A 27,536-nucleotide genomic window follows, 5' to 3' on the forward strand; every position below is an offset into this window, starting at 1 on the left:
ACACAAATAAATAGGAACAAAAAAGCAGGTAGTCGGAACCCCACACATGCTCACATGTGCACACAGAAGATGCAAAACAGCCAATGCCACTTTCCCAAAAATGGCACCTTTGTCCTCTGAGGAAAAGAAAACAAGAACTTCCAAATACTGGTAACTGTCAAGCTCCTAATGTTCCCGGAAATTTACATATGACACCTCCCTTAGCAGGGACCACATCTCCCGGGGAAACTGCCATGACCTGATACAACTGTCTGTGTCAGAGAACTTTCCAGAATTTATTTATAAAGGAGCCTAGATAGAAAGAAGGGTGTATTCATAGAACACAGGTGACAGAATCTTATAAACAACTAGCAGCCCGGGGCATGAAAATTCCAGGCCTGCCCCCTCTCACAGTCCGGAAGCCCTCAGGGGATGTCCTACTGACAAATTAGGCCCGCTCCCACCAGGCTGATCAGAGGAAGGCGCCGCCCCATCACCCCGCTGCTGCTGCCACTGCCGACCAGCCACAGCGGCTGCGAGGCCTGAGCCCTGGCTTTCCAGCCACCAGGGCTCAAGGCTGCCTGAGCCCCGGGCCTTGCAGCTGCTGTGGCTTTGTCTGGATGGACGTCCAAAGGACATCTGCCCTAATTAGCATATTACCCTCTTATTAGTATAGACTAGAGGCCCGGTGCACAAAAATTTGTGCACTCGGGGTGGAGGGGGGGTCCCTCAGCCCGGCCTGTGCCCTCTCGCAGTCTGGGACCCCTCGGGAGATAACGACCTGCTGGCTTAGGCCTGCTCCCAGGTGGCAGAGGGCAGGCCCAATCCCTAGGTGCAGCCCCTGGTCAGGCTCAGAGCAGGGCCGATTGGGGAGTTGGGCGCTGTCCCCTGTCATGCACAGTGCAGGCCAGATCGGGAGGTTGCGATGCCACCCTCAGTCATGCTCAGGGTAGGGCCGATTGGGGGGCTGGGGCACCGCCCCCTGTCACACTCAAGGCAGGGTCGATGGGGAGGTTGCTGCGCCACCCCCTGTCACGCACAGAGCAGGGCCAATCAGGGGGTTGAGGCGCTGCCCCCTGTCACTCACAGAGCAGGGCCCATCACGGTGGTTGGGGCTCCGTACCCTGTCACGCACAGAGCAGGATCGATCAGGGGTTTGGGGAGATCCCCCTGTCACGCACAGAGCAGGGCCCATCAGGGGGTTGAGGAGCTCCCTCCTGTCACTCACAGAGTAGGGCCCATGGGGGGCAGCTGGGGCGTCGCCCTCTATCACCCACAGAGCAGGGCCAATCAGGGGGTTGGGGCGCCGCCACTGTCACACTCAGGGCAGGGCTGATGGGGAGGTTATGGCTCTACCCCGTCACACACAGAGCAGGGCCCATGGGGGGGCGTTGGGGCGCCGCACCCTGTCACACACAGAGCAGGGCCCATCAGGGGGTTGAGGAGCTCCCTCCTGTCACTCACAGAGTAGGGCCCATGGGGGGCAGCTGGGGCGTCGCCCTCTATCACCCACAGAGCAGGGCCAATCAGGGGGTTGGGGCGCTGCACCCTGTCACACACAGAGATGCAGGGCGATCAGGGGGTTGAGGAGCTCCCCCATATCAGGCACAGAGCAGGGCTGATCAGGGGGTTGGGGCGCCTTTCCCTGTCACAAACAGATCAGGGCCGATAGGGAGATTGTGGCCCCGCCACCTGTCACACACAGAGCCGCAGGGCGATCAGGCGGTTTGGGCGCTGCCCCCTGTCATGCTGATCCCGGTGCCGGGAGGCCTCACGGCTCCACTGGTCCCGGTGCTGGGAGGCATATTACCCTTTTACTATATAGGATAGAGGCCTGGTGCACGAGTGGGGGCCGGCTGGTTTGCCCTGAAGGGTGTCCTGGATCAGGGTGGGGGTCCCCACTGGGGTGCCTGGCCAGCCTGGATGAGGGGATGATGGCTGTTTGCAGCTGGTCACACACCCTTCAGGGTGGGGGTCCCCACTGGGGTGCCTGGCCAGTCTGGGTCAGGGCTGTTTTCAGGCTGGTGGGTGACTGAAGCTCCCAACCGCTCCTTTTTTTCTTTCTTTTTTTTTTATTCTGGGCCAGCTTTAGCTCTGAGGCTTGGCTCCAGCTCTTCGGCCTCCACTGCTGAAAGCAGGTATCTGGTTTGTTTGGGTTCTATAATCGAAACACTGTTTCAACTCCAGCTCTGAGATCCCGGCTGGCTGAAAGCAGGCTTCTGGGGTTTTGTTTAGCTTCTATATTTGTAACAATGTTTCAAGCTGCAAGCTCAGAGGCCGGCAGCGGCAGGCGGGGAACGTTGGAGTCCTCCATCACTGAAGCAAGCAAGCCTCATGTTCACTTCAAGCTGCCTGGCTGCCGGCCGCCATCTTGGCTGGCAGTTAATTAGCATATTGCCCTGATTAGCCAATGGGAAGGGTAGCGGATATATGGCTAATTACCATGTTTCTCTTTTATTAGATAGAATAATGTCCTTCAGATTTGATTGGTACCAACTGGCTTGTAGCAACGGCTATTCAAAGCCATCCTATCTAATAAAAGACAAAAAGGGTAATTGAGCGTACCTTCGCTATGCTTTCCATTGGCTAATCAGCGCCATATGCAAATTAGCCGCCATATTCAAATCAGCACCATATGCAAATTAGCTGCATACTGCAGGCAGGGCTGGTCAGCGCCAGATACCATCTGGGCCCCGTTTGTGGTCCTGGGCAGCCAGCCAGGCTTAGGCAGCGCGATTGCATCACCTAAGCCCCGCCCCCATCCAGGACCCCATGGCGATCCCAGAGCAGGCAAGTGCAGAGGGTGGCGGCCAGAAAGTACAGAGGGCGGCCCGCCCCCAGGTGGGCCTGCTTCTGGGATCACCATGGCGATCCCAGAGCAGGCAAGTGTGGAGGGCAGCCTGCCCCCAGGTGGTCCTGCTCCTGGTATCGCATCCCAGCGCAGGCAAGTGCGGAGGGCAGGCAGCCCCCAGGTGGGCCTGCTCCTGGGATTGCCATGGCGATCCCAGAGCAGGAAAGTTCCCCACAGGCAGCACCCAGCAGGGCCTGCCCCCGGTCTCTGCAGTGATCCGCTGATCCATGAGCAGGAAAGCGCAGCCTGCAGGCAGCACCCAACCCTGGCCACAGCTCAAGGGAGAGAAAAACACACAGTGGAGGCCAGGAGCCTGAGAGATCAACACAAGCCCCCAGCACACACACACACACACACTCTCACACACACACACACACAGCACCTGCTTGAGCCTTCAATGCGGCTGGGGGCAACCCCCCAGTGGACACATACACACACACACACACACACACACACACACACACACACAGGACACCTGCTCCGAGCCTCTGCTGCCAGACTGTGGCCGTCAGTAGGACATCCACTGAGGGCTCCTGGACTGTGAGAGGGGCAGGCTGGGCTGAGGGAACCCCACCCCCCAGTGCACGAATTTCGTGCACCAAGTCTCTAGTCATCATATAAAAGTAGCACATCTTCCTGGAGCTACATTCTCTAATATTCAAGGAAAAGCGTGTTTGTGTCAAAACAACTGTAATTATAAAATACATACTTGAATCTTTAAAATAAAATAAATTTTAGACTCTGAGCTTGCATCGGGCTGCCTGGAGTGAGGCCCCGCCTCTGACATCAGCCCAGCTCTTCCTCTGACTGTAGGCCTTCCTGCCCTCTGGCTTCTCCCTGCTCCTGGCTGACCCTCAGAGGTTTTCATACACTGCTTAGATCAGAACTACTTTTATAGACGTTGGTCACACGACCCCCCAGGCTAAAAGCTCCTCAATGGCGGTGACTCATGGCTGTGTCCCTGGTTCCCCTTTTGTGTGGGGTGCAGAGTAGGGTATCAATAAAGTCATGTGAACAACTGTAAACACTCCTGCTCTGGAGTGCTCCTGGTCTGATGGGGGAGACAGACAGTGACAATGTGTGACAGAGCAGTGTCCAGGGCTGTGGGGGCCCAGAGAAATGCTGACCCAACCTGGTAGGGCCAACCTCAGGAAGGTGTTGAGAGTTATCAGGGAGGGCTTCTTGAGAGAGGTTAACACTTAAGCAAAGCCTTAAAGGATATGTAGGAGCTATTCAGGAAGAACAAGGAAGGGTTTACAGTTAGAGGGGCATGTGAATAAGCTCAGAGCAATCCTGAGAGAAGATGACCCATCTGGGGGCTCAATGTGCCTGAAGCAAGATGGGCCGGGGGAGATGATGGGAGACAGCCAGGAACCAATTGATGGGGGCTGCCACCAACCTGCAGTATGGCCCTGAGCAAGGCGCAAAGTAACACTCGTGTCAAAGTGGAGTGCGGGGGCAGCGGGGGATTGTCACTCACCTTGATGGCCTCCATGACAGGCTCATACAGGTCCGGGAAGCCCGGGAACCGGAACACCATGCAGTGGACCAGCTCTGCCAGCTGTTCCAGGCAGCTGGTCCCCGAGTTGGAGTCCTCCTTGAGCAGAGAGGCCACCATGGGGGGGATGTGAGGGAGGAGCTGTGAGAGCAGAGGGGGGTCAGGATCAGCACCAGTTTACCCACCTCAGACAGGATGCTGCTCACTGCGGATCACCCACCTGACCACTGTCCCCCTTACCACACACGGGGCTCTGAGCTCTGCACGCAGGTGACCCCCCTTACAAGATCGGTGGATACCCCGCCTCAGACTCTTCAGCCATAAAATGGGATCAATAATTCCCTCCTCACAGTTGAGGGGAAGCCTGAGCCCAAGCCCTGGCTGTTAAGCCTCAGCCAACTGACCTGCCCAAAGGCCTGAGTGACCATGGCCTCTCTGCCCACCCGGAATGGTGCTGGGCTGCCATGTGGACAGCGTGTGGACAGCCTGACAGATCCTGAGCAGCCGCCTCGGGACAAACACCATCATTCTTTCACCAAGCACACTTGTCAAGCCCTTCGTCCCCACAGCAATTTCATGTGGCTGTGATTCCTGTCCCCACTTTCCAGATGAATAAGTAGAAGTCAGAGAGGTTATACAATTGCCAAGGGTTTCACCATGGTTTACAGAAGAAGCTGGTGTCCACATCAGGTCTGTCTGAATCCCAAGCCCATTTCTCCCTTCTGTGCTACAGAGAGTTAACTTTCCAACCCATGGAGGTGCTACACCAGAATGTCCCAGAGATGGACAGAGCCAGGCCACGAACTGGGAGCAGGGGAGCCCAGGACGGGGATGGAAAGAAACCAACATCTGTCAAGTCCCTAGAATGTGGCAGGCTCTTGACAAGTATCACCTCATCTAACCCTCTCCCACCATCCTGGGGGTCACTTCTGTTCAGGCTGAGAGGTCAGTGCCTGACCCCAGGTCATGACTGGCAAAGAGCAGAGCTGGACTCAACCCCATGCACCCAACCCTGGTTCTGCGCTTCTCCCGTTGCAGCAAATGGGACCATCCGAATCTATGGCCCCAACTGCAGGTCCACAGGAGGAGGCAGGGGAAGGCTGCCCCCGGGCCTCAGGCTGTCCTTCCCAAGGAAGGGCCCAGAAGCCAGCAGAAAGGGCCTTGAGCTGGAGGCCAGGCCACCTGGGCGCTGACAGGCAGCAGGGTACAGAAAGGGCACTGGGTCAGGAGTCAGACAAACTGGTCTAGGATCGGCCCTGCACTGCTCACTAGCTGTGTGTCTGGGAAGGGACTTAACCTTCATAACCTTCAGCTTCTCCAGCGGAAGAGTGGAGAAAATGACAGAACCTCTTTCTTGGGGCTGTTCCAGGAGTTAAGTGAGCGCACAATGTACTGCCTTTAGCACTGTGACTGGCACACAGCTGTTACCCAGGGAACATCAGCTGTCATCATTCTAGGCTTGTCCCTCTCCTAGGGGCTCATGGGGAGGCCATAAAAATCCTCTAGTCTCAGTTCCCTATCTCTAAATTGGGGTCTCAAGTCTCCTCCAGTCCTAACATCCAGGGCTTCAAAGGCTGGGGCTTCAAGCGCTGACCCCTTGACCCCCAGCAGAGACAGTTGTCTGGCCTCCAGTCAGACCGAAGCAGGACGCAGCGGCAATGGCCCTTACCAGGTGGAAGGCCTCGTGGGAGTGCTGGAAGGTCAGGAGCATGTACTTGAGGACGGATAAGGCGGCTCCCCGGACAATGGGGTACAGAAGCTTGGAGAAAACCTGCAAGAGAGTCCCTTGTCAGGAGTCCCCCAGGCCTGGGCCGCCCCAGACCAAGTGCAGCCACAGGCCTGAGGGGGATCAGAGACCCCCAAGTTGAAGCAGCAGACCCATGCCAGAGCAAGACCAGGGAGGCACTCACTGGGTGGACAGACAGACGGTGAACTGGACAGCAAGACAGCTTAGCTATCTGGTGGATGGATGGACAGACACACCAAAAGTAACGTACACATGCTTGAGTGAGCAGTCAGAGGAGAGGATGGGGAACCTGAGGCTCAGAGAGGGCAGTGACTTGTCCCAGGTCGCAGAGGGTGGGAGTCCCCGTGCTCTGCCTCTCAGACCGGCAAGGCCCCTGCCAAGACACTAGCAGGAAGGGACACGAGCCGGGGCCAGGACAGGGGCCCACCAACCTTCTCGATTTTGGCGAGTGAAACCTCAATCAAGATGCTGAACTTCTTAACAGCAGCCAGGCCCTTCAGCAGTGCAATGATCCACTTGTCAATGTTCTTCCCCAAAGGCCAGGACACCCAGTCGATCATCCTGGTGAGGGGAATGACAGTGACACAGGGACTAGGGAGGCCCAAATGCCTGGGTGGTGGTGGCCAGGAACTAGCCATAACGTCCTGAGGTCCCACAATGACTCACTCACCCTACACAGGGCAGCCCTGGGCTATGTGGGATGAACAAGCAAACGAGCCCAACACAGGCAGCTGGCATACACGATGGGCTGTCTCTGCCTGGGCCCTGGAGCACAATGGCAGGAGGGGCTCTGGCTCCAGCAAACCATGGCTTGTGAACTGGAGCAAGTCACTTACTCTCTCAGCCTCAGTTTCTTCCTCTGTAAAATGGGGACAATGCCTACCAACAACAGGGTTGTATGGATTAAAAGAGATAATAGCAAACACTTATGTAGTATTCACTCTGCATCAGGCACTGCTCTATCTGCCTTATTACATGCATCAACCCATCTGACTCCCATAACACAATATCTGTGCACACTGAGCATAAAGCTAGTAGGTTCCCAGGAAAATATCACTATTACTATTTTTATAATCAGTAGAATGTACTACAGAGAGGTAGAACAGCATGAAAACAAAGTAACAGTAATAACAGTTTCTAGGCACTTTACATGCATTACCTGATTTTAACTAATTTAATCCTCAAAACAATCCCATAAGATGGGTTCAGTTATACTATGTCTTATAGATGAGGAAGCTGGAGCATAGAGGAATTGAGCAACTTGCCCACAGTCACACAGGCAAGAAGTGGTAGAGCCAGGATTTGAACTTGGGCAGCCTACCTCTACCTCTCACACTTTTTACCACTAAAGACAAGGAATCCAGGAAGGCCCAGTCGAGACAGTGGACCTGTACAGGAGTATGGAAAGAATGGCAGGGGGAGGCATGCAGGTGAATGGGACCTGCAGAGCCAAAGGCCTGTCGGCAGGAGGGTAGACAACATTTTCTGGGCCCACTGGACGAGCAAGTGTAAAGATGTTCAAATGAGGTGGGGATTGTGCAAGAGCTCTGTGAGCTGAAAAGACCCAAACTCCCTTTGTTATACTTGCCAAACTCATAAAACTTCCTGTGAAAGTACTTCCACTTTCTAATGTGACCCCGTGGAAGCCTGACAATTTCTTATACCATCACCCACATCTGCTACCACAGAAGGGGAAACGGAGGCTCAGACAGTTCACTGACCTGTCCAGGGCCTCACCGCTAGTACCCAGACTGGGAGCATCACTAGGGCAGGGCCCTCCGTGCCTCCCACATCCAGCGCTGGGCCAGACACAAAGCAGAGCCCGAGAAAAGATGGATGAATGAATAAGCATGAGGGTGTGGGCCCTTAAACACTAAATCTAGCCCAGCAACCCCACCCAGAAGAAGGGCCCTCAGCCCACCTGCTGACGGCCGTCAGCATCTGAGAGTCCGTCACACTGTCGTCATTGCTGAGGTTCCGGACGACACCATCCATGAGCTCCAGTGGGAGGTGCTGGACCACGCTGGCCAGGGCACAGGACGGTGGCTCCTCCTCTGGAACAGGGGGCAGGGCTGAGCTTAGCAAGGCGGGTGTGCCCCCCACCTCCCCATTGCCCCTTCTCTCATGCTGCCAAGGAACTAGCTGGGCCTCTGCAAAGAGGACGTCCAGGCCGCCTCCTCGCCTCCTCAGCATCACGGCCTCTGATTCAATCTGAACTCATTCACTCGTCAACCCGTCCCTGGCACTGCTTTGGGCCAGCCTTGTGCTAGGCCAGCCATGGGCAAACTACGGCCCGCGGGATCCAGCCTGTTTGAAATGAATAAAACTAAAAAAAAAAAAAAAAAAAAAAAAAAAAGACTATATCCTTTTCCGTAATGATGTTTACTTTGAATTTATATTAGTTCACACAAACACTCCATCCATGCTTTTGTTCCAGCCCTCTGGTCCAGTTTAAGAACCCATTGTGGCCCTCGAGTCAAAAAGTTTGCCCACCCCTGTGCTAGGCACACAGAAAAGCACTGGCCTCGCCTGCGGTCGTTCATGCAAGGCCTTTAAGAAGGGGTCACACTGGAGTTGGCGAGAGCAATAGGAGGCATAGATGGGCTTGGGGAGAAGGAGGACTTTCCATCTGGAACCACACAGACCAAGGCCAAATGGTCAAAGGAACATGTAGTCATCAAAGTTTGCTGTCCAGCTGGACAAGGGCCCAGATTCTTACACACCAGCCTTGGTTCTCCGTCCTTCCTTTTCCCTAAACCGCCCTACAATCAGGGAAGGCACAGACCTGATTTCAGTCATTTGCATGACCATAATCCGGGTTCCAGTTCTCAATGGACGGCCAAGATTCTACATTTCAGAGTTGACACCTGCAGGTTCTATTGCAGCTCCAGACCGTCCCTCTGCCTGCCGGAGCACCGTGCCCCCGCTGCTGGGTGCGGCCCACCTCTCCCAGATATGGCTCAAAAGTCACCCCTTCCAGGAAACCCACCCGGCCCAAAGGGCATCATGCCCCCCTTCCTATTGTCTCGCTCAGCCCCGAGGTCCTCCTTCTGCCCAGATTAATCTGGGTTCGACCTTTTCCCACACCAGGCAGTCTGCTCCCCGCGCGCCAGCACCCACCACAGGACAGGCCTCCCAGCAGGTGCTCCGCATAAGCGTGCGAACTCAATACGGGAACATCGCTCCCCACCTGTGCATCCGCCCGTGGCACACACATACCGCACGGCACACGGGCAACCCAAGCACAAGAATGTGCACGAATGGGCACACACTCAGCACCTTGGCACACACGAGCTCCCTCCTGCCCCAACCCCAGCCTCCCAGTGAGCGCACACCCACCTGTGCCAGAGATGACTGCGAACAACTCCTTGAGGCAGGGCAGGATGGCGGCGGGCTGCGCGCGCCACAGCTGCGCCAGGAGGCCGCTCACCTGCTGAGCCTGCTCCAGGAACTCCACGGCGCCCTCCTCGCCCTCGGCGGGGCAGCGGAAGCGGCCGAGGCAGCGCACCAGCTGCTGGCAGAAGAGCAGGCGGTGCGGGCCGTCGGGCAGGCAGCGCGGGTGCCGCGCCAGCAGCCGGGCCACCTGCGCGCAGGCCGCGGGCCCCGGGCGCTCGCACACGGTGCGCAACACCTCGCGCCTGAGCAGCGCGCACACCTCTTCGGCCGCGGGCCCCTCGGGCAGCAGCTGCAGGCCGAGCTGCACGCAGGCGAGCGCGCGGGGCCCCGGTGGGCCGGCGCCGCCCTGCAGCAGGCGCAGCACCCGGCGCGCGCTGAAGAACTCGGCGAACACCTCGGGGTGGTGGCGGCCGGCGACGTGCAGCAGCTGGCAGCCCACGCGGCGCGGCAGCTCGTCGGCGCCGTCCACGTAGAGGCGCGCGCCCAGCGCCAACAGCGCCAGGCACTGCTCGCGGTCCAGGGGCTGCCGCGCCGCTTCCAACACGCGCCGCACCAGCCCTTGTTTCACGCTGGCCGGGTACGAGGACATCACCACGGCCTCAAGGATCTTGTCCATGGCGGCCGCGCTGCGGGGGACAGGGAGCAGGTCACACTCTGCCGGACTGGAAGGTGTCTTGGTGAAGGAAAGCACAATCCTGGCACATAATGAGCCCCAGTGAGTTGTCGTCATTGCTGATGAGCATCTTTTATCTCGCAAAGGTAACACCTGAGCCCTCCCCTTCTCCCCACCCCTTTGCCCTTCTCTCCCAGGCCTCCCTAGCGACCTCGTCCACTATGGCAGTGGTTCTCAACCTTCTGGCCCTTTAAATGCAGTTCCTCATGTGGTGACCCAACCATAAAATTATTTTCGTTGCTACATCATAACTGTAATGTTGCTACTGTTATGAATCGTAATGTAAATATCTGATATGCAGGATGGTCTTAGGCGACCCCTGTGAAAGGGTCGTTCGACCACCAAGGGGGTCGTGACTCACAGGTTGAGAACCGCTGCACTACTGGGACGAGTAGGAGCTAGATCTAGAAGCCGCTGGTCAGGATCTTGGCCAGTCATGTCCTGTGGGAAGAGATGAGATGGAGCAGGGATGCATCCATTACACCTCCGGGGTGGGCGGGCCAACAAGGCTTCTCCAGATCCCCTGCACACTTCACTTTGTCCCCAATCAACTTCTTGCTCTTTCTCTGAACCTTTGAAAGATTCCACTTCTGTGTTTGCTGTGCGTTTTGCCTCAAACATCCTATTCCCCAAGGTCTCCACTACCACCACACACTCACACAACCAACCAAATTTCTGTTTTCCTTCACAGCCCACCTTGAACACCCTGTCTTCCATGAGAATAGCCCTGGGCCTCCAAGTGTGAATTCATCACTCACCCTCCATTCCACCTGTGGCCTCTTCCTCCATGATAGTGGGGATCACATACTATAGTGCTGGGGTGTATGGGTCCAAATCCCTCCAGTGAAACAAAGTCTAGTCTCTGTACTCCAGGACTGCACACTCAGCGTCCTGCCTGCCCCCCTAGCCTCGGTCCACACTAGCTCCTCCCTTGGGTGATTGTGCGCTTCCCTCCCCTCCTTGCTTGGCTCACCCTCAGCTCAAACTCACTTCCTTGAGGAAGCCCAGCCTGGCCTTCCCACTGTCCGTTTCAGAGCACCCATCCGCCTTTATAGCACTTAGGTTGCTTACTTGAATGGAGTCAGCCTCCTCCGCGATACTATGTGCTATCGCGGAGGAGTATGCTTCACAGATATTGTTTTTACAGATTGAAGGAGGCTGCTTCACTCTATTGCACTTGTGTTTTTTATAAATTGAAAGCAAGACCCTCGACTAGCAAAAAGAGAATGACTTGCTTTATTGCAATGGTCTGAAAATAAACCCAGGACATCTCGAAGGTGTGCCTGTAGATTCCCGAGGGTAGGAAGCAGGGCAGGGTTCGTTCACCATGGTACCCCCAGCACCTAGCCCAGTGCCTGGCACACAGGAGGCATTTGTTGAGTGAGCAAATGTGGAAGACAGCGTGAGTGACTGCCAACTTATTCCTGAGCCACAATAGCCTTCCCTCTGCCCTTCCCGTCCATGTGGGCTATTCCCTAGACGCCTTCATCCCACTGCCCCACTTCGACTCCTGATTTTCAAACTGGTTCACATGGGTACCGTTTGCTCTCAGAACATCCAACTTTCAGCTCCGAGAAGGCAGGGCCATTTCTGTGCTTCTTTGTATAATCCCACTCTAGGCAGGAGCTGATATAAGGCTCAGCACACAGTAGGTGTTTCACTAAACTTATGGGCTCAGTAAAAACCACTCTATCCTTCAGACGGAGAGGTGGTGCAAAGACGGAAATTTCCTAGAGGAGGTGCCAGAAACTTGTTCAGAGCCACAGATACTGTGGAACTCTGACTATGTGCCAGACCCTGTGGAGACACTCTTCCCTGTCCTAGCTCTTGGCCAAGACCAAACTTCCATTTCTGTGTGTATTACAATGCAATGGGCCCATTTATTTAGATCTCTGTCTCTCTCAACAGACAATGAACTCCACAGGGAAGCGACTGGGGCTTAATTCTCAGTGGCTGGCATCTCCCATGCCAGTCACTGCAGTCTGAGTGCCTCTGAAGAGATGATTGTGGGTATAGCCTAGGTACAGATCAGTGGTTCCCCAACACTGGCCTGGCTGCCTCAGAGTCATCCTGGATGCATTCTGCTTACCGTTCGGGTTACGTATGCTCTCTGAGCCTGTTTACACCTGCAGGGTTGTCGTGAAGACAAATATAAAGGCCTTACGGTGCTGCTAGGCACAAGGAAGTGCTCAGAAAATGTCAGTCCCCTTCACTTTAGAAGCAAAGTCATTGCCCTTAGGAGCATCCGGTCTGATGGTAGAGGCAGAGGTGTTGGCAAAGAGTGCCAAGGCAAGGCGCAATCTCCAAAGGCCTTTGAAAGCATCTTTAAAAACTGGTCTCCCTTCAACCCTGGGCCTCTATTTCCTAGGCAGTGGCTGTGACCAACCTCCTTTAAAGACCATCCCCCTTAGCCCCTAACCCTGCCCTCCAGGCTACTGAATTTAGTATGTAATATACTTTCAACCCAGGATGCCAGGTAATTCAGGTACAGGCATACCCATTTTATTGCACTTTGCTTCATTGCACTTCACAGATGTTGTGTATTTTACAAATTGAAGGCTAGACCCTCTACCAGCAAAAATATTACAACTTGCTTTATTGCGATACTGGCTTAATTGGGGTGGTCTGGAACAGAACCTGCAATATCTCCAAGGTATGTCTGTATTCAAGCAGCCAAGGAGAAACCTCAATCGATCAAATATTGACATTATGTGTGGAGGAAGAGGACATGGGGCAGGCAGAGTTCTGGGATGAGGGAAGGCTCTAGAAGTGGACAGTCAGACTAGGAATGATGAGTTCTGCATTTCAGTGTGACCTTGAGCAAATCTTATTCTAGTCCTGCAACTCATTGTGTGACCTTGAGCAAATCCCATCATGAGCCCCTTTTCTCTTCTGTAAAATGGGGGTGAATGATATCAGGTTGAACCACATGAAAGTGAAGGATCAGATGTTGGCAATTTCGCATGGTTCTACCTGATACCTACCACATAAGGTGGTTTGTGCCTGGCAGCTGAGAGTTCAGTCAGTGGGGCCATTCTGTGAGCGCTCTGATCTCCAAGGCCAGCCCTGCAGCCACAGTATAGTCCATGGCCTAGCCACTCCAGGCAAGCCTGCCTACCTTCCCCTACTGCCATGCAAGCAGCCGGAAGTCAGCTGCCACTATGGTCACCAACAAACCCACTCACTAATGTCTTCAGTGCATTCATGCAAAAGGTTCTAGGGGCTTGGACCTCATCTGACCCCATCACGGGCCACAGAAAGGAGCAGGACAGGGCTTGCTATCCCTGTCGCATGAACGGGGAAGACAAGGATCACCCAGCCAGAGGAACACAGCCTCAGCAGGTGAGATTCGATCTGTACTCGGCTTCCCTGGCAGAGGAAGAAGCAGACGGCTTCAGGGAGGTGGGATTACTCCTCTAGGCGCTGGGCCGGGAGATGGCCTGTGGACTCTGGCTCTGATCCAAGAGACAGCTGCCCCACGCCAAACAGCGGCAAACGGCAGCTGTGACCTCCCTCAGAAGAGCCTGCATTAAAATCACAAGACCCAAGTTCTCTGCTTCAGAATCAAAAGGTGACCTTGGGCGAGTCCTGGCCAGGCCCCTCAGCCTTCTCACCTGGAAAATAGGGACCATTCCACCTACCACTGCGGGGCTGGGTCCAGGTGTAAAAGATGAAGGCTGGGGCAGTCATGAGTCCCCTCCTGGGCCACCTGTTCCAGACCACTGCAGTAAAGCCAGTATCGCAATAAAGCAAGCTGCAATATTTTTGCTGGTGGAGGGTCTTGCCTTCAATTTGTAAAATACACAACATCTATGAAGTGCAATCAAGCGAAGTGTAATAAAACAGGTATGCCTGTGCCTGAATTACTTGGCATGCGTCATGAGTCTATCCTGGGCCACACTGTCAGGGAAGGAGACAGGGAGACACTCCACATCTCACCGATTCTACAAGGCATTTCATCCATTAGTCCTCACTGCCAGTTTTGGTTTCCAGTCTCTCCCCGAGCCCCAGCCCAACTCAAGATTAGCTCCTCTCTACTTCATGCCTGGACTAGTGCAACATGCTCCCAACCAGCCTCCTCCTTCCCTCCCTCGACCTGTCCTCCAGTAGAGGCATGTGTCCTGCAGGAGAAGAGTCGAGGCTTCTAATCTAGCCCAGCCACGACCCTCCACGGTGGCCCCTGTGGTTGGTGCTCTTTCACCTCTCTCAGCCTCTGAATCCCCAAATGGGAGATGACCACCCTCCTGCCCCTTAGCCTTTCCCAGCCAATGCCGCTGCTCCTACCCAAGCCCTTGGCTTCTACCTCTCACTGCTGGCAGGACAGCCTGAGAGTCCCAGCAATACCCAACCCTCTCCAGGCCACATAGTAAGCACATAGGAAAACCAAAATCCCTCCCCTGGAAGCCCAGATCCCTTTATCTGTCCCTCTCGATGACCCACTGCATTTCTGTTAAGTATTGACTGGTCTTTGTTCCTACATGGTGGAGCCTGACTCATCTCCATCATCTTCAAAGCACTGTGTGTGTGTGTGTGTGTGTGTGTGTGTGTGTGTGTGTCTACAATATCCTGCCCCGCCCCCATGCCCTGGGCCCCAACTCAGGCTTCCTCATCCCTCCCTGATCTGTTCCATCCACCCTACCGACATGGTCGGATTAATCTCATTAGATGGCAAGCTGTCATACCCCTGTTCAGACCTCTCAAGGTTCCCAGTGCCTTCAAGGCCCAAAACTCCTGAGCCTGACATTCCAGCCCTTTCTGTGACACTCAGCTGATGTGGGGCAGGGGTGGAAATTAACTTGGCAAAGGCTGTTCAGTGGTGAATCTACAGGAATTTGGGCAGTGGGCTTTCCCTGCTGGCTACCTTTGGGGAATACCCTCTTTGCTAAAAAAAGGGCTTCCCCTCTTCTCTCCTGGCAAATGTTGACTTATCCTCCCATGCCCAGGTCATGTGCCCCCTCCCCTGGGAAGCCTTTCCTCGTCCCCCTGCCGTTCAAGTCTTTGAGCTCTGGTTTCCCAAGGCTCTCTTCACTTCTCTCATCCCTCAGCAGTGTCACTGGATTCTGTGTCTCTCTCCCCGACCCAGACTGGAATTTCCTTTGGTAGGAAATAGGTCCAATCCCCCTTGTCTGTAGCCAGTGCCCAGCACAGGACCAGGCACAGAGGAAAGAGTGCCAAGTGACCAATGAGAGACATGTGACAGCGAGATGAGCTAAAACTAAAGATATGACCAGAAAAGCACCTTCTAGGGACTGGCCTAACCCTTGGTCCAGTCACTGCCCCCGCATCTGTCCAGGTCTGGTCTTGTATTTCTATAACTCTGGAATCTTAAATACCAGCCAAGAACACCCCTACAGAAGGCACTGGATGGGTCTAAGTGGGGCTCTAAACATTCTAGAAATGACTCAAACAACCAAAGCTAAAGAAAAAGAAAAAAAATATATCTATTCCTGGCTATCCCTCAGGTCAAAAGCTCACAGAATCTCATGAGACAGGGGAGGGAGCTTCAAGAAGGTCTCACCCTCTCCCTGCCCCAAGAGCACAGTAGCCCCTCCAAACCCCAGCTCAGCACCTAAGAGTTGAGTAGCCCATTTCCTTTCTCTCTGACCCTCATACCCATTTTACCTCCTTTGACTCCCTGGTGGGCACCTGGATGTCTCCCCACCCCCCCAACACACACACACACACACACACACACACACACACACACACACACACACAATCCTTCCAACCCTATCCACCCCCTTCCTCCCTGGGCAGCAGAATCCCTCTCGAAATTTTTAAACAACTTCTATCCAAGGCAGGAGACCCTCATCTGGGCCACCAAACTATCTCCTGGGGGAAAAGGTGAAAAGAGGTTTTACTGGTAAAAAAGCAAATGCTCTTTTACTGAAGGGGTATGAGGGGGAGGGGGAGAAGGGAAGAGGGGGGAGCATACATCCCCTTTTCAGGAACCCACCACACTCACCCACCTCCACTGGGGCCACCCCTCGCATACTCTGATGGCCTGTCCCCATCCCCAGGTTTTCTGGAAGGGAATGGACCAGGCTGACACGGCAGGGTCTCCTGTTCGCTGGGCTCTAATAGAGGGGTACCCCGGGGCGGGATGCTGAGAATAGCAGAAGCCCGAAGGCGGACTCTCAACACCTCCTCCGTCCCCCACCCCCACCCCCCCACGCCCCGTTTGCCCCGGCTGGGCCCAACCCCTCCCTTCAATTACACCAGTGCACCTGCTCCCAACCCAGGCTGGAGCTGCGGACCCACGAAAGGCCGGCAAGCTCCATGGTCCTGGGCGCTGGTGCCCTCAGCCCCGAGTGGGGCAGGGCTGCATCACCTCCACACACAACTGATGAAGGAGGCCGAGGCCCAGAGAGGGGTAGGTATTCACCCAAGGTCACACAGCGAGGCCAGGATGCACCCAGTCCTCCTGCCTCCCAACATCGGCCCCTCGGAGCCCTACGCTCCCGAACTGTCAGGGTGCTGACTCTCCCTCCCCCGAACCCGCACACCTGGCCCCAGCCCCCTTACCTCTGTGACCCCAGTGGACCTGCCTCAGACCAGGCTCCTGGGCGGCGCTCAGGCGGGGCCGCACTCGGCTAGGCCAGGCTAGGTCAGGGCGGGTCCTCTGCGTCCCCCGAAGGGACGACGCCCTCCGCCAGGTCCCCGATAGCGGGACGCTGCCTCCACCTCCCCGCCCTCTCTGCACAAGCCTCTATCCGGGAAGCCCGACTCAGAGGCGCAGCCGCGGGGCTACGGGGCTGCCAGACGATGCGGGGGGAGGGGCGAGGTGCGGGTGACAGGGCGGAGCCCGAACGGGGGCCACCCCGCGAACCGCCGCTCAGGCCGCGTCCCCTTTAAGGCCAGCTGGCCTGAGCGCTAGCAGGGGCGGGGTGGGGAGCTGGACAGCTCACTGCAATGCCTCCTGGGAGATGTAGTTTGCGGTCGGCTCACCCAACCACAAAGAGCCCAGAGAGAACTACAAGTCCGGGAGCTCTGCGCGTGGCCCCCGGCTGCCACGCCCCTGGGCTGGGCTCCAGGCCTCCGCCCCTCTCGCAAAGCTGCGCTGGCCGCCCGCGGAGGGGAGGCTGCAGAGCGAGGGCAGGAGGTGGGTGCGGCGCGACTGGGGACGCGGGGCTCAGGGATAGCCGGTGAGGGGGCGCGGGTCCCCCCGAGCACCTGTCCCACCATCGGAAATCATCTAGCCCAGCATAGCCTCGCCATGCTCAGCTATGCGATGGGGATGGTCACTCCTGTGGCTGCAGGGGCGGGGGCGCTTATCGAGGAGAGGGGGCGGAGCTGATGGAAGGCGCCGGAGTGGACGGCGATTGCAGGAAAAGCCGCGGTAATAAGGATCGAGCCTGTTGGGAGGAGTCTTTGGTAGGTGGAGGGAGGAGGGGCGGAGTCTCTAGGTGAGACGTGAACACGCGTGAAGTGGGAAAGGGGGAATCCAGGGCTGGGGCGTGCGCGCTGAGAATGCCTATGAAGCAAACCTGGGTTGGATTGGGTGAAATGGGCCGAAAAGCCTTGGGGAAGAAGGGGCGGAGACAAAGATGAAAAGGACGCCTCCCAGCCTTGGGACGCCCAGTGTCACAGGCTATAGTTTGGACAAGGGGGTGAGTGCCCACGTGGGCAAATACCTGTGGATGCAGAACGCCTTCCTTTCCTTGTGACTAGAAATAAAGAGCCCAACCCTTGAACTCCGTGTGTCACAGACATGGTCTTACTCAACTCTCACCCCCTGTAAAGGCGTCACCATATCCATTTACAGGAGGAACATGAGGCTCAGAGAAATGAAGTGACTTGCCCAAAACCACCCAGGACTCCTTATCCAAAGACCCTGCTTTTTTACCTGCCCTCTAGGGAGGCAGAGGTTTAGTCTGGAGTGTGTGGTAGGGAAGAAGAAAAAAAAAAAGTTTCACGACCTGCCTTTTGCAGGTTGTGTGACAGGACCAGCTTCCTCCACCCTCCTGAATGCCAACCTGTAAGGCAACCCTCCTCCTATGCTATTGTGAGGATGAAATAGGATATGGGCTTAAACGCCCTTGTTTATAAATTATAATTGTTAAGAGCAGGACAACCTTTCACAAGGAAGAGAGTGGTTGAAATGGAGTGCTTGTGCCTGAAGAAAATCACAAAAGGAAGCCTGAGTGTGCTGAGAGGATGAAGGAAAATTCTGGGACAGGATGGGGGACGGTGGTGGTGGTTGGGAGCTTGTAACAGGCGAGAGAATACTTTGCTGTGCAAATAAGTCAGGTTGCCCGGGCAGGTGGCCTTCCTGCTGTAGCCCACCTTTCCCTATCTCCTGGGCTACTGGGCAGCTCACTCCCTTGGGTCCATGTGTGTCACCTGAGTTTAGTCATAACTTTTCCTCCTACAGTGTGGATTGTGGGGAGAATGGAGCTGCCTGAGGGCTTGTTAGAGATATGAGCTGGGCAAAAGAGAGCTAAAACTACAGGTGTTGGGTGTAGGGAGGCCAGGGAGAAAGTGGATGGCAGCCCCCAGGGCTGGGAGCCAGTCTTTATCCTGGTGGGCTGAGTGAGGTCGGGGAGTCTCATTGGTGTCCTGGGAGACACATTACTCCTCTGAGCATTTTCATCCTTGAAATTTACCCAACCCTGTTCTCTCCATCTCCTGCACAGTGGGAGTTCTTGCATTTACTTCTAGGTGGTCACCTGGGCTTTAGATTCCAAACTGAAAATTCAAGAGAGTGTTTCCAAAATAAAAAGTTTTTAAAATTCCAGAGAGGGTGATAAACCTCCCTATTGGTAGATGACAGTCAATCTGGGGTGAGGAAAATGGATCTGACTAAACCTGAAGACAGTTCTTGCCCTTCCTCTACTAGCCTGCTTCTGGGGGTACAGAGAGGGGGGGATCCAGCAGGGTAGCAGGCACCCATCTACTTAAGTAAAGTGGGCGTTGGCAAGGGGTGTGAATAATACTCCCTGGAAATGCAGAGAAGGAAGGAATGACTTCCTCCTGAGGAGCCTGGCAGATGAATGGGATTTGCCTTCACAGCGAGCAGAGGGGATAGCAGCTGCCAAATTTCAGAGGTAGGAGAGGGCCTGGCATGAAAGTAGGGAAAATAACAGTGCAGGCATCCCTTGGAGATGTTGCAGGTTCCGTTCCAGACCACCGCGATAAAGCGAGTATTGCAATAAAGCAAGCTATAATCTTTTTGCACCTGGAGGGTCTTGCCTTCTATTTGTAAAACACACAAACACCTGTGAAGTGCAATAAAATGAGGTACACCTGTATCTACTTCATCTGTGATCAGCATGCATAAAGTGCTTAGCACAGTAGTAACTGCTCAATGAATGTCAGCCATCATGATTAATAACTGCTGCTATTTTTACGATGATGGTGACATCATCTACCCAGGAATTGGCCTAGAGCCTAGGGCCAGTGATGGCGAACCTATGAACTCATTTTTTTTTGGTTGATTTTTCTTTGTTAAATAGCATTTAAATATATAAAATAAATATCAAAAATATAAATCTTGCCAGAACCGGTTTGGCTCAGTGAATAGAGCGTCAGCCTGCGGACTCAAGGGTCCAGGGTTCGATTCCGGTAAAGGGCATGTACCTTGGTTTCGGGCACATCCCCAGTGGGGAGTGTGCAGGAGGCAGCTGATCAATGTTTCTCTCTCATTGATGTTTCTGGCTCTCTATCCCTCTCCCTTCCTCTCTGTAAAAAATCAATAAAATATATTAAAATATATATATATATAAATCTTTGTTTTACTATGGTTGCAAATATCAAAAAATTTCTATACGTGACACGGCACCAGAGTTAAGTTAGGGTTTTTCAAAACGCTGACACACCGAGCTCAAAAGGTTCGCCATCACTGGCCTAGGCCCACACAGCTAGTTAAGTGGCAGAGCCTGATTCCAGCGCAGGCCCAGGTGATGTCGAAGTCCATGCACTTTCCTTCCCCCCACTCTAAAGCCCCTCCAGTTCTTTCTGCCTGTCCACAACATTCACGAGGCCCACAAGTGGCCCCCGTTTGTGAACACTGTCCATGAGCCATGACAGGAGTTTCTTTCCTTCTGTAGTAGCAGACACTCTGGGTTCAGGAGGCAGGGGAAACAAGGCCTGGACAACTTGGATCCCAGCAGAGGCAGGCAGGCCTAGTGCTGTGGTTTCTATGGGCAGTTAGTTGGTCCTTAGTTCATTAAACATCCTTATAACCAGTGTTTTGAACTCTGCAGCTAGTAGATTGCTTGTCTCCATTTCGTTTAGTTCTCTCTTTTTTGGAGTTTTGTTCCATTCTTTCATTTGGGACAAGTTTCTTTGTCTCCTCGTTTTGGCAGCCCACGTGTGTGTTTCTGTGTATTAGGTACAGCTGCTGCATCTCCCAGGCTTGGTACAGTGGCCTGATATAGCAGGTGTTCTGTAGGGTCCATTGGCACAACTTCCCCAATCATCCTACTGGGAACCGAGGTGTGCCCCCTCCTCCTATGTGATCTGTGTACACCCTCCTCTTGTTGAACCTTGATTTCTGTTGGCATGTCAGTGGAAGCAATTTACCCCCAGGCCAATCAGCTGCAAGGACTGGCTGTGACCACCAACCACCAGGGAGGATCGATCAGCCACAGAACAGGCCTTACTTCATTGGCGCTCTGGTGCTCACTGACCCTGCCCCTTGAGTGTGTCGCTTGTGGAGGTCGTTGGGTAGTGGTGCTTTGAAGTGGTCTGAAGCTGCCTACTGGGTGCACTATCTCTGGGGCCACCTGGGAGATGCAGGCCAACATCAGTCACTGCCTCTCCTGTGTTCTTTTGACGTGACCACATTAATCTTTGATCGCTTCTTTGCTATCTGGCAAGAGATGTTCCAGGCTTACCTTAAACTTTTCCTGTCAAAGTCCTGAAATCATTGTTTTTTTGTAGGAGATAACATTTAGAAAACAAGATCTAGGGTCACTTGTACTCATTATTACTGGGGGTATCATTTCTAGGCTCTTTGAGCATAGCTAAGAAAGGATGGATGGATCGGTGGATGGAAAATCATGACTTAATAGATTCATTGTAGTCACAACTACTGGTCCTCACTATGTAAAATGAGTAGATTGCAGCCCTCGCCAGTTTGGCTCAGTGGATAGAGCATCGGCCTACGGAGTGAAGGGTCCCAGGTTCGATTCTGGTCAAGGGCACATGCCCAGGTTGCAGGCTTGATCCCCAGTTGAGGGCATGCAGGCAGCAGCCAATCACTGATTCTCCCTCATCATTGATGTTCCTCTCTCTCTCTCCCTCTCCCTTCCTCTTTGAAATAAATAAAAAAAATTTTTTTCAAGAAGTAGATTGCACGGAAAATAATTTCGTTAGGGAAGTTCAGTGAGCAGTATTGTAGGAAATTGTACAAAAAGAGTTCCTGCCATTTTCAGGACTCCATGAGTATATAAGCCATCAGCTAGGAACTCTGTGGCTGGGTTCAGTCCCTAGCTCAAAACCCAAATTAGAGAAGACACACCCCAGGCTGCGCCAAAGGACTGGTCCTCTGAGCAATGTCCAAACCCAGATCCTTCCAGAGGCCATGACTCAGAGGTCAAGAATGCACAGAACACCAGGCCAGGGATTCATCCTCTCTGAGTTTGTGAAATAGAGGCAATGTGACCTGTACTGCAGGGTCCCAGAGTTGTTGTGAGGATTTTTTTTTTAAATTGCTAACCAGTCTTTTCAACACGTACTACAAAATTCCTTTTCCTTTGTTTTGGTTTATGATCCAACTTAATGTATTATAATAATGTAACTACTCTTTTTCAATATTCTTTCAGGTTATCATTCATCAGCTTTTCCAAACTGAATCTTAATCCTTTTTAAACCTTTTTTTAAAAAAAAATACTAATGGCTGGACTGGTTTGGCTCAGTGGATGGAGTGTCGGCCTGCGGACTAAAGGGTCCCAGATTCGATTCCGGTCAAGGGCATGTACCTTGGTTGTGGGCACATCCCTACTGGGGGGCCTGCAGGAGGCAGCTGATCAATCTCTTTCATCGATGTTTCTAACTCTCTATCCCTCTCCCTTCTTCTCTGTAAAAAATCAATAAAATATATATTTTTAAAAAAATACTAATGGCCCTAACCGGTTTGGCTCAGTGGATAGAGCATCAGCCTGCAGACTCAAGGGTCCCAGGTTCGATTCCGGTCAAGGGCATGTACCTTGGTTGCGGGCACATCCCCAGTGGGGAGTGTGCAGGAGGCAGCTGATTGATGTTTCTAACTTTCTATCCCTCTCCCTTCCTCTCTGTAAAAAAATCAATAAAATATATATTTAAAAAAAAAAATACTAATGGTATTTGGATTAGGATAGCGTAGTGGCTCTAAGCAATTTTAAAAGAACAACTCTCAGAAGAATTACAGATCTCTGTTCAAATAGGCTTCTTAATAAGATGTCATAGCCTGTGTTACTTGAGGGAGCACAGGCTTAAAGACCTCACTTGGAATTCTAGCTCTGCTGCCTCTACCTGTGTGATCTTAAGCAGCTGTCTTCACTGCTCTGCTCCAGTTTTATAATCCGGAAAAATGGGATGACAATAGGACCTGCCACACAGCATCCGAGTGGTATTTTAATGTTCTCTTTGCCCTGGTCTTTATGTAGGTCAGAATCCAGTTGAGACCACCAGGTAAGAGGTAGGAAGGGGACAAGCGACAGACTTCAAGGGCCTTGGCTGCTGAATGCCCAAAGAGGAGTGTATTTGTCATTCAGAGCACAGACTTTGCGGACAGATCCAGGCTTGAATCCAGGCTCTGTCCCTCTGGGCAAGTTACTTCTCTGAGCTTCAGGCTCCCATTTGTAAAACACAGGTAAAACTCGCCACATTTGGGGTTTGAGTTCATATGTACAATGCATCTAATACAGGTTTGGTATACGATAAGTACCCCCAAGCATGAGCTGTGTCCCTCGTGAGGCCCGTGGGGACCATGGATATTTATTTATTTATTTTCATTAATCCTCACGTGAGGATATTTTTTTCATTGATTTTTAGAGTGGAAAGGAGGGGGAAAGACAGAGAGAAACATCGATGTGAGAGAGACACACTGACTGATCGGTTCCCACATGCACCCCGACCAGGGGATCGAGCCTGCAACCGAGTTATGTGCCCTTGACTGGAATCAGACCCGAGACCCTTCTGTCTGCAGGCCAACCCTCTAACCACTGAACAACCAGCCAGGGCTGGGACGTAGGTTTTTTGGGTTTTTTTTTTTGTTTTGTTTTGTGTTTTTTTTTTTTATATATTTTATTGATTTTTTACAGAGAGGAAGGGAGAGAGATAGAGAGTTAGAAACATCGATGAGAGAGAATCATCGATCAGCTGCCTCCTGCACACCTCCTACTGGGGATATGCCCGCAACCCAGGTACATGCCCTTGACCGGAATCGAACCTGGGACCTCTCAGTCCGCAGGCCGACGCTCTATCCACTGAGCCAAACCGGTTTCGGCTGGGACGTAGTTTTAATGAAATAAGAGAAATGTCTCACATAGCCTGGGACCTAGGTGCTCAGAAAATGCTGACTCTCTGTGATGATAGGCCTCTCTAGAGCAATGTCTTGGCTGCCCTTCCTTATAGGACATCTCCTCTTTAGGAATTTCATTTTCTGTGTCACAATTAGAGGTTGCAACCAGGTGATTTTTAGGCCTTAGACTGGAATTGCCCTCATGTGGTACCAGGCTGGGCCTTAAGCCCCCTCTTGTTTGGGCCACAGACCCTCTCAGGAAGGCGAGAATTCCAGCCTCAACTCCAAGTTCCCCCTGGCCTTTCCTGCCAGGTCAGATGGTCTGATGATCAGCATGGTATGATTTCCTGGTTTAACACCAGTGGTCTTCTCAGAGAGGGGGTGGGGCTGATCTTTTTCTTGGTTCTTTTCAAGTTGAGAGGCAGATTTTGAAAGTCTCCTGCTTAAGAAAACTATCCATTCAGACACAGTGGTGGGATTTCTTTACCTGGTTCAGTTTGCATTTGCAGACATCTTTTCTAATCTGGCTTTTCATGTTTTGCTCCTTTGTCATTACACATCATGAGATGCCTTTGCAATAGAAGGGTCTAGAATCTCAGTGGACTTGCCCTATGTCAGCTATGGAGGGGCTCTGGGCCATCCTGGGATCCCGTCCCCATGTACTCAAGATGCAGGTGGGCAGAGCCCCAGGTTGGCAGTGGACTAGCTGTCAAAGGACCCTACCCCAGTCTGGCCTAGACAGAATAAGGGAGTGTGCACTCTCACTCACACTGGGACCCCGTGGTGGGATGGAGAACTGACCAGAGGTGTTGGACTCACACTGACCTGGATTCAGATGCCAGTTCCTCCATTGACTGAACCTTTCTGAGTCTCAGTTTCCTCATCTGTAAAATGGAAGTGATAGTATCTGTCTCACAGGATGCTTGTGAAGACATCAAGTGAGGGAAAGGATATAAAGCATTAAGCACAGTATTATAATTCTCTGTAAATTTATATATGTATTTTATTAAAAATAAAGTGCTACGAAGTGTTATGTGAGGCCCCTCACATTATAAAAACAGGAAGTATAAATTCAGCAAGTGGTGACTATTGTCTTGCCAAGCAAGCTGCAGAGCAGCATTTATTTTTGTTTATTTAATCCTCATCCAATGACATTTTTTTTTTTGGTACCCCAGGTGGGACTTGAACCCAATGACATTTTTAATGATTTTTAGAGGGGGAAGGGAGAGAGAGAGAGAGAGATGTGAGAGAGGAAACATTGATCTGTTGCCTCCCACACGCACCCCGACCAGCGCCAGGGATTGAACCTGCAACCGAGGCATGTACCCCAACCGGAAATTGAGCCCATGACCCTTCAGTATATGGGACAACACTCCCACCAACTGCGCCACACCAGCCAGGGCTGCAGAGCAGTATTTTAAAAAGGCAGGGACTTTCAAACTGGTTAAAGCTATGATAGCCTCTTGTTGCTATTACCACTCTTAGTGGCCTTTACAGGGGGAAGAGAATTGTGTTCCTTAGCAAGTCACCAGTCTTTCGGAGTCTCAGTTCCCTATCTGCCAACAAGGAGAATGATGCTTACATTGTAGGACTGCTGTAAGAATTAAAAGGGCTTATACGCCTGGCCGATGTGGCTCAGTGGTTGAGCGTCAACATATGATCCAGGAGGTCATGCACATGCCCAGGTTGCGGGCTCGATCCCCAATAAGGGCCGTGCAGGAGGCAGCTGATCAATGATTCTCACTGATGTTTCTATCTCCCTCTCCCTCTCTGAAATCAATAAAAATATATTTAAAAGGACAGATAAGTGTAAAGGCCTTGGATGTAGTAAAACCCTCAGTAAACTTCCATTTCTCCCCTCTCAGGACCTCCCTGCTGCATCCTCCTCCCCTCCATAATGCTACACAGCACCTACTGTGTGCTAGGCAGGGAATATAAGACGTGGCATTGCTCTCAAGGAGATCACAAATTAGACCAGCGGTTGCCAACCTTTCAGACCTCACAGACCACAGGTTGGCGACCGCTGAACTAGACAGTGGTTTTCAAAAACAATTTTTATCACAACCCGAAGTATGCAGATGTACTTTATGTCACAATCCAGTTCACACACACACAACTAAAACAAAAGTTTCACAATATACATATATAATGGTGATAATCCACTGTATGGATTTCTTTTTTTTTTTTTTTTAAATATATATTTTATTGATTTTTTACAGAGAGGAAAGGAGAGAGATAGAGTTAGAAACATTGATGAGAGAAACATCGATCAGCTGCCTCCTGCACGCCCCCACTGGGGATGTGCCCGCAACCAAGGTACATGCCCTTGACCGGAATCGAACCCGGGACCTTTCAGTCCTCAGGCCGACGCTCTATCCACTGAGCCAAACCGGTCCCGGCCACTGTATGGATTTCATGACACAATCACAATCTTGATTTTTTTCAAGTTTATTAAGGCATCATTTATATTTGGTAAAATTTACCCTTTTTAGGTATACAGTTATATTAATCTTTAAAATCTTTATAAAATCATTTGGCCACATATCAAGACAATAGACTATTTCCATCACTCCGAAATATTCCCTCATGCTTGTCAGATAGGACAAGGGCATGAAGGTCGGGGCAGTTCTTACTAAATGCTATTCTTGCTCAATGTCAAAATGTATCACAACAGTTTGCAGATGCAGTTGTAACTAGAGGAGCTTGACCCTAACCCAACAGGATAAGTTTAGCTAACTGCAAAGAAGAAATCAACATATAATTAACCAAATAGTGTACATAAGCAATGACTAAGCTTACTTTTGGGGAGACAGAGCTTTGGATGTGAATCCCATCTCCTTTGCTTGAATTTGGTAACTGCCTTTACATAGACACTCTTCTCCCCAACCCAGCCCCTAGAAATCACTCATCTGACTTCTGTACCTATAGTGTTGCCTTTCCCGGGATATTATATAAATAGAATCACACACCGTGTAACCTTTTGCGGCTGGCTTTTTTCACTTGGCATAATGCTTTTGAGATTTTTCTATGTTGTGGTAGGTGTTGTAGCTAGTTCCTTTATATTGCTGAGTCATATTCTATTGTATGGATGTCTCACAATTTGTTTATCCATTTACATCTTAGTTGTTTCCAGGTTGGGCAAATATGAATAAAATTGCTTTAATCATTCATATACAGGTTTTTACATGGACATATGTTTTCATTTCTTTGGGATAAATAACTAGGAGTGGGATTATGAGAACTCTATGCCAAACTATTTCCCACAGCAGTTGTGCCATTTTGCATTCCCACCAGTAATGTCTTAGGGCTTCTGTTGCTCTGTGTACTCATCAGCATTAGGCATTGTCAGATTTTTTACTTGAGCCATTTTAATAGTTATGTAGCAGTATCTAATTGTGGTTTTAATCTTCATGTCCCTAATGACCGAAAACTTTATGGATGAGAAGTCAGGAGTGCCTCCCAGGGTCAGACAGCTGGGTAGCTGAGAAAGTTCACATGTATTTACCTTCTTTGTTGAAGTGTTTGTTCAGCTTTTTTTTTTTTTTACCCATTTTTTAAATTGGGTTGTCTGTTTTCTTCTTACTGAGTTTTGAGAGTTATTTTTATATTCCGGTTAACAATCCTTTATCAGATAAGTATTTTGCAAATATTTTTTCCCAGTCTTTGTCTTATTTTCACTTTCTTAACAGTGTCTTTTGAAGAGGTTTTCATTTGGATGAGGTCCAATTTGCCAGTTTTTTTATGGTTTGTACTTTTGGGTCCTATTTAAGAAATCTTTGCCTAACCCAAAGATCACAAAGATTTCCTCCTATGAGTTTCATAGTTTTAAGATGGTTTTACACCTAGGTTCCTTATCCATTTTGAGTTGTTTGTGTATGGTGCAAGTATGGGTTAAGGTCCTTTTTTCACATATGGATGTCCAGTGATCTGCATCTTGAAAAAGCC

The 27,536-nt window shown here is 51.9% G+C and overlaps 2 protein-coding genes across 4 annotated transcripts in view; one reads left to right on the forward strand and one right to left on the reverse strand.

Annotated features, from left to right (window-relative positions):
* USP35 (ubiquitin specific peptidase 35) overlaps positions 1 to 17,005 on the reverse strand; it is a 27,725-nt gene extending 10,720 nt beyond the window's left edge. The window contains exons 1-6 of the mRNA XM_036324851.1: positions 16,670 to 17,005; positions 9,415 to 10,097; positions 7,997 to 8,129; positions 6,507 to 6,636; positions 5,998 to 6,099; positions 4,311 to 4,469 (exon numbers count right to left, since the gene is read on the reverse strand). Coding sequence (XP_036180744.1) covers positions 4,311 to 4,469; positions 5,998 to 6,099; positions 6,507 to 6,636; positions 7,997 to 8,129; positions 9,415 to 10,087 — 1,197 coding nt within the window. The 5' untranslated portion in view covers positions 10,088 to 10,097; positions 16,670 to 17,005. The remainder of the gene's footprint in view (positions 1 to 4,310; positions 4,470 to 5,997; positions 6,100 to 6,506; positions 6,637 to 7,996; positions 8,130 to 9,414; positions 10,098 to 16,669) is intronic.
* The window catches only part of KCTD21 (potassium channel tetramerization domain containing 21), a 23,511-nt gene continuing 6,078 nt past the window's right edge, over positions 10,104 to 27,536 (forward strand). The window contains exon 1 of one of the 3 annotated variants that reach the window (XM_036324855.1): positions 10,104 to 10,230. In XM_036324855.1, coding sequence (XP_036180748.1) covers positions 10,177 to 10,230 — 54 coding nt within the window. In that variant the 5' untranslated portion in view covers positions 10,104 to 10,176. The other 2 variants (XM_036324856.1, XM_036324854.1) reach the window with 2 other exon arrangements.

Source organism: Myotis myotis, unplaced genomic scaffold (genome assembly GCF_014108235.1).
Source record: "Myotis myotis isolate mMyoMyo1 unplaced genomic scaffold, mMyoMyo1.p scaffold_m19_p_10, whole genome shotgun sequence".
Taxonomy (NCBI): domain Eukaryota; kingdom Metazoa; phylum Chordata; class Mammalia; order Chiroptera; family Vespertilionidae; genus Myotis; species Myotis myotis.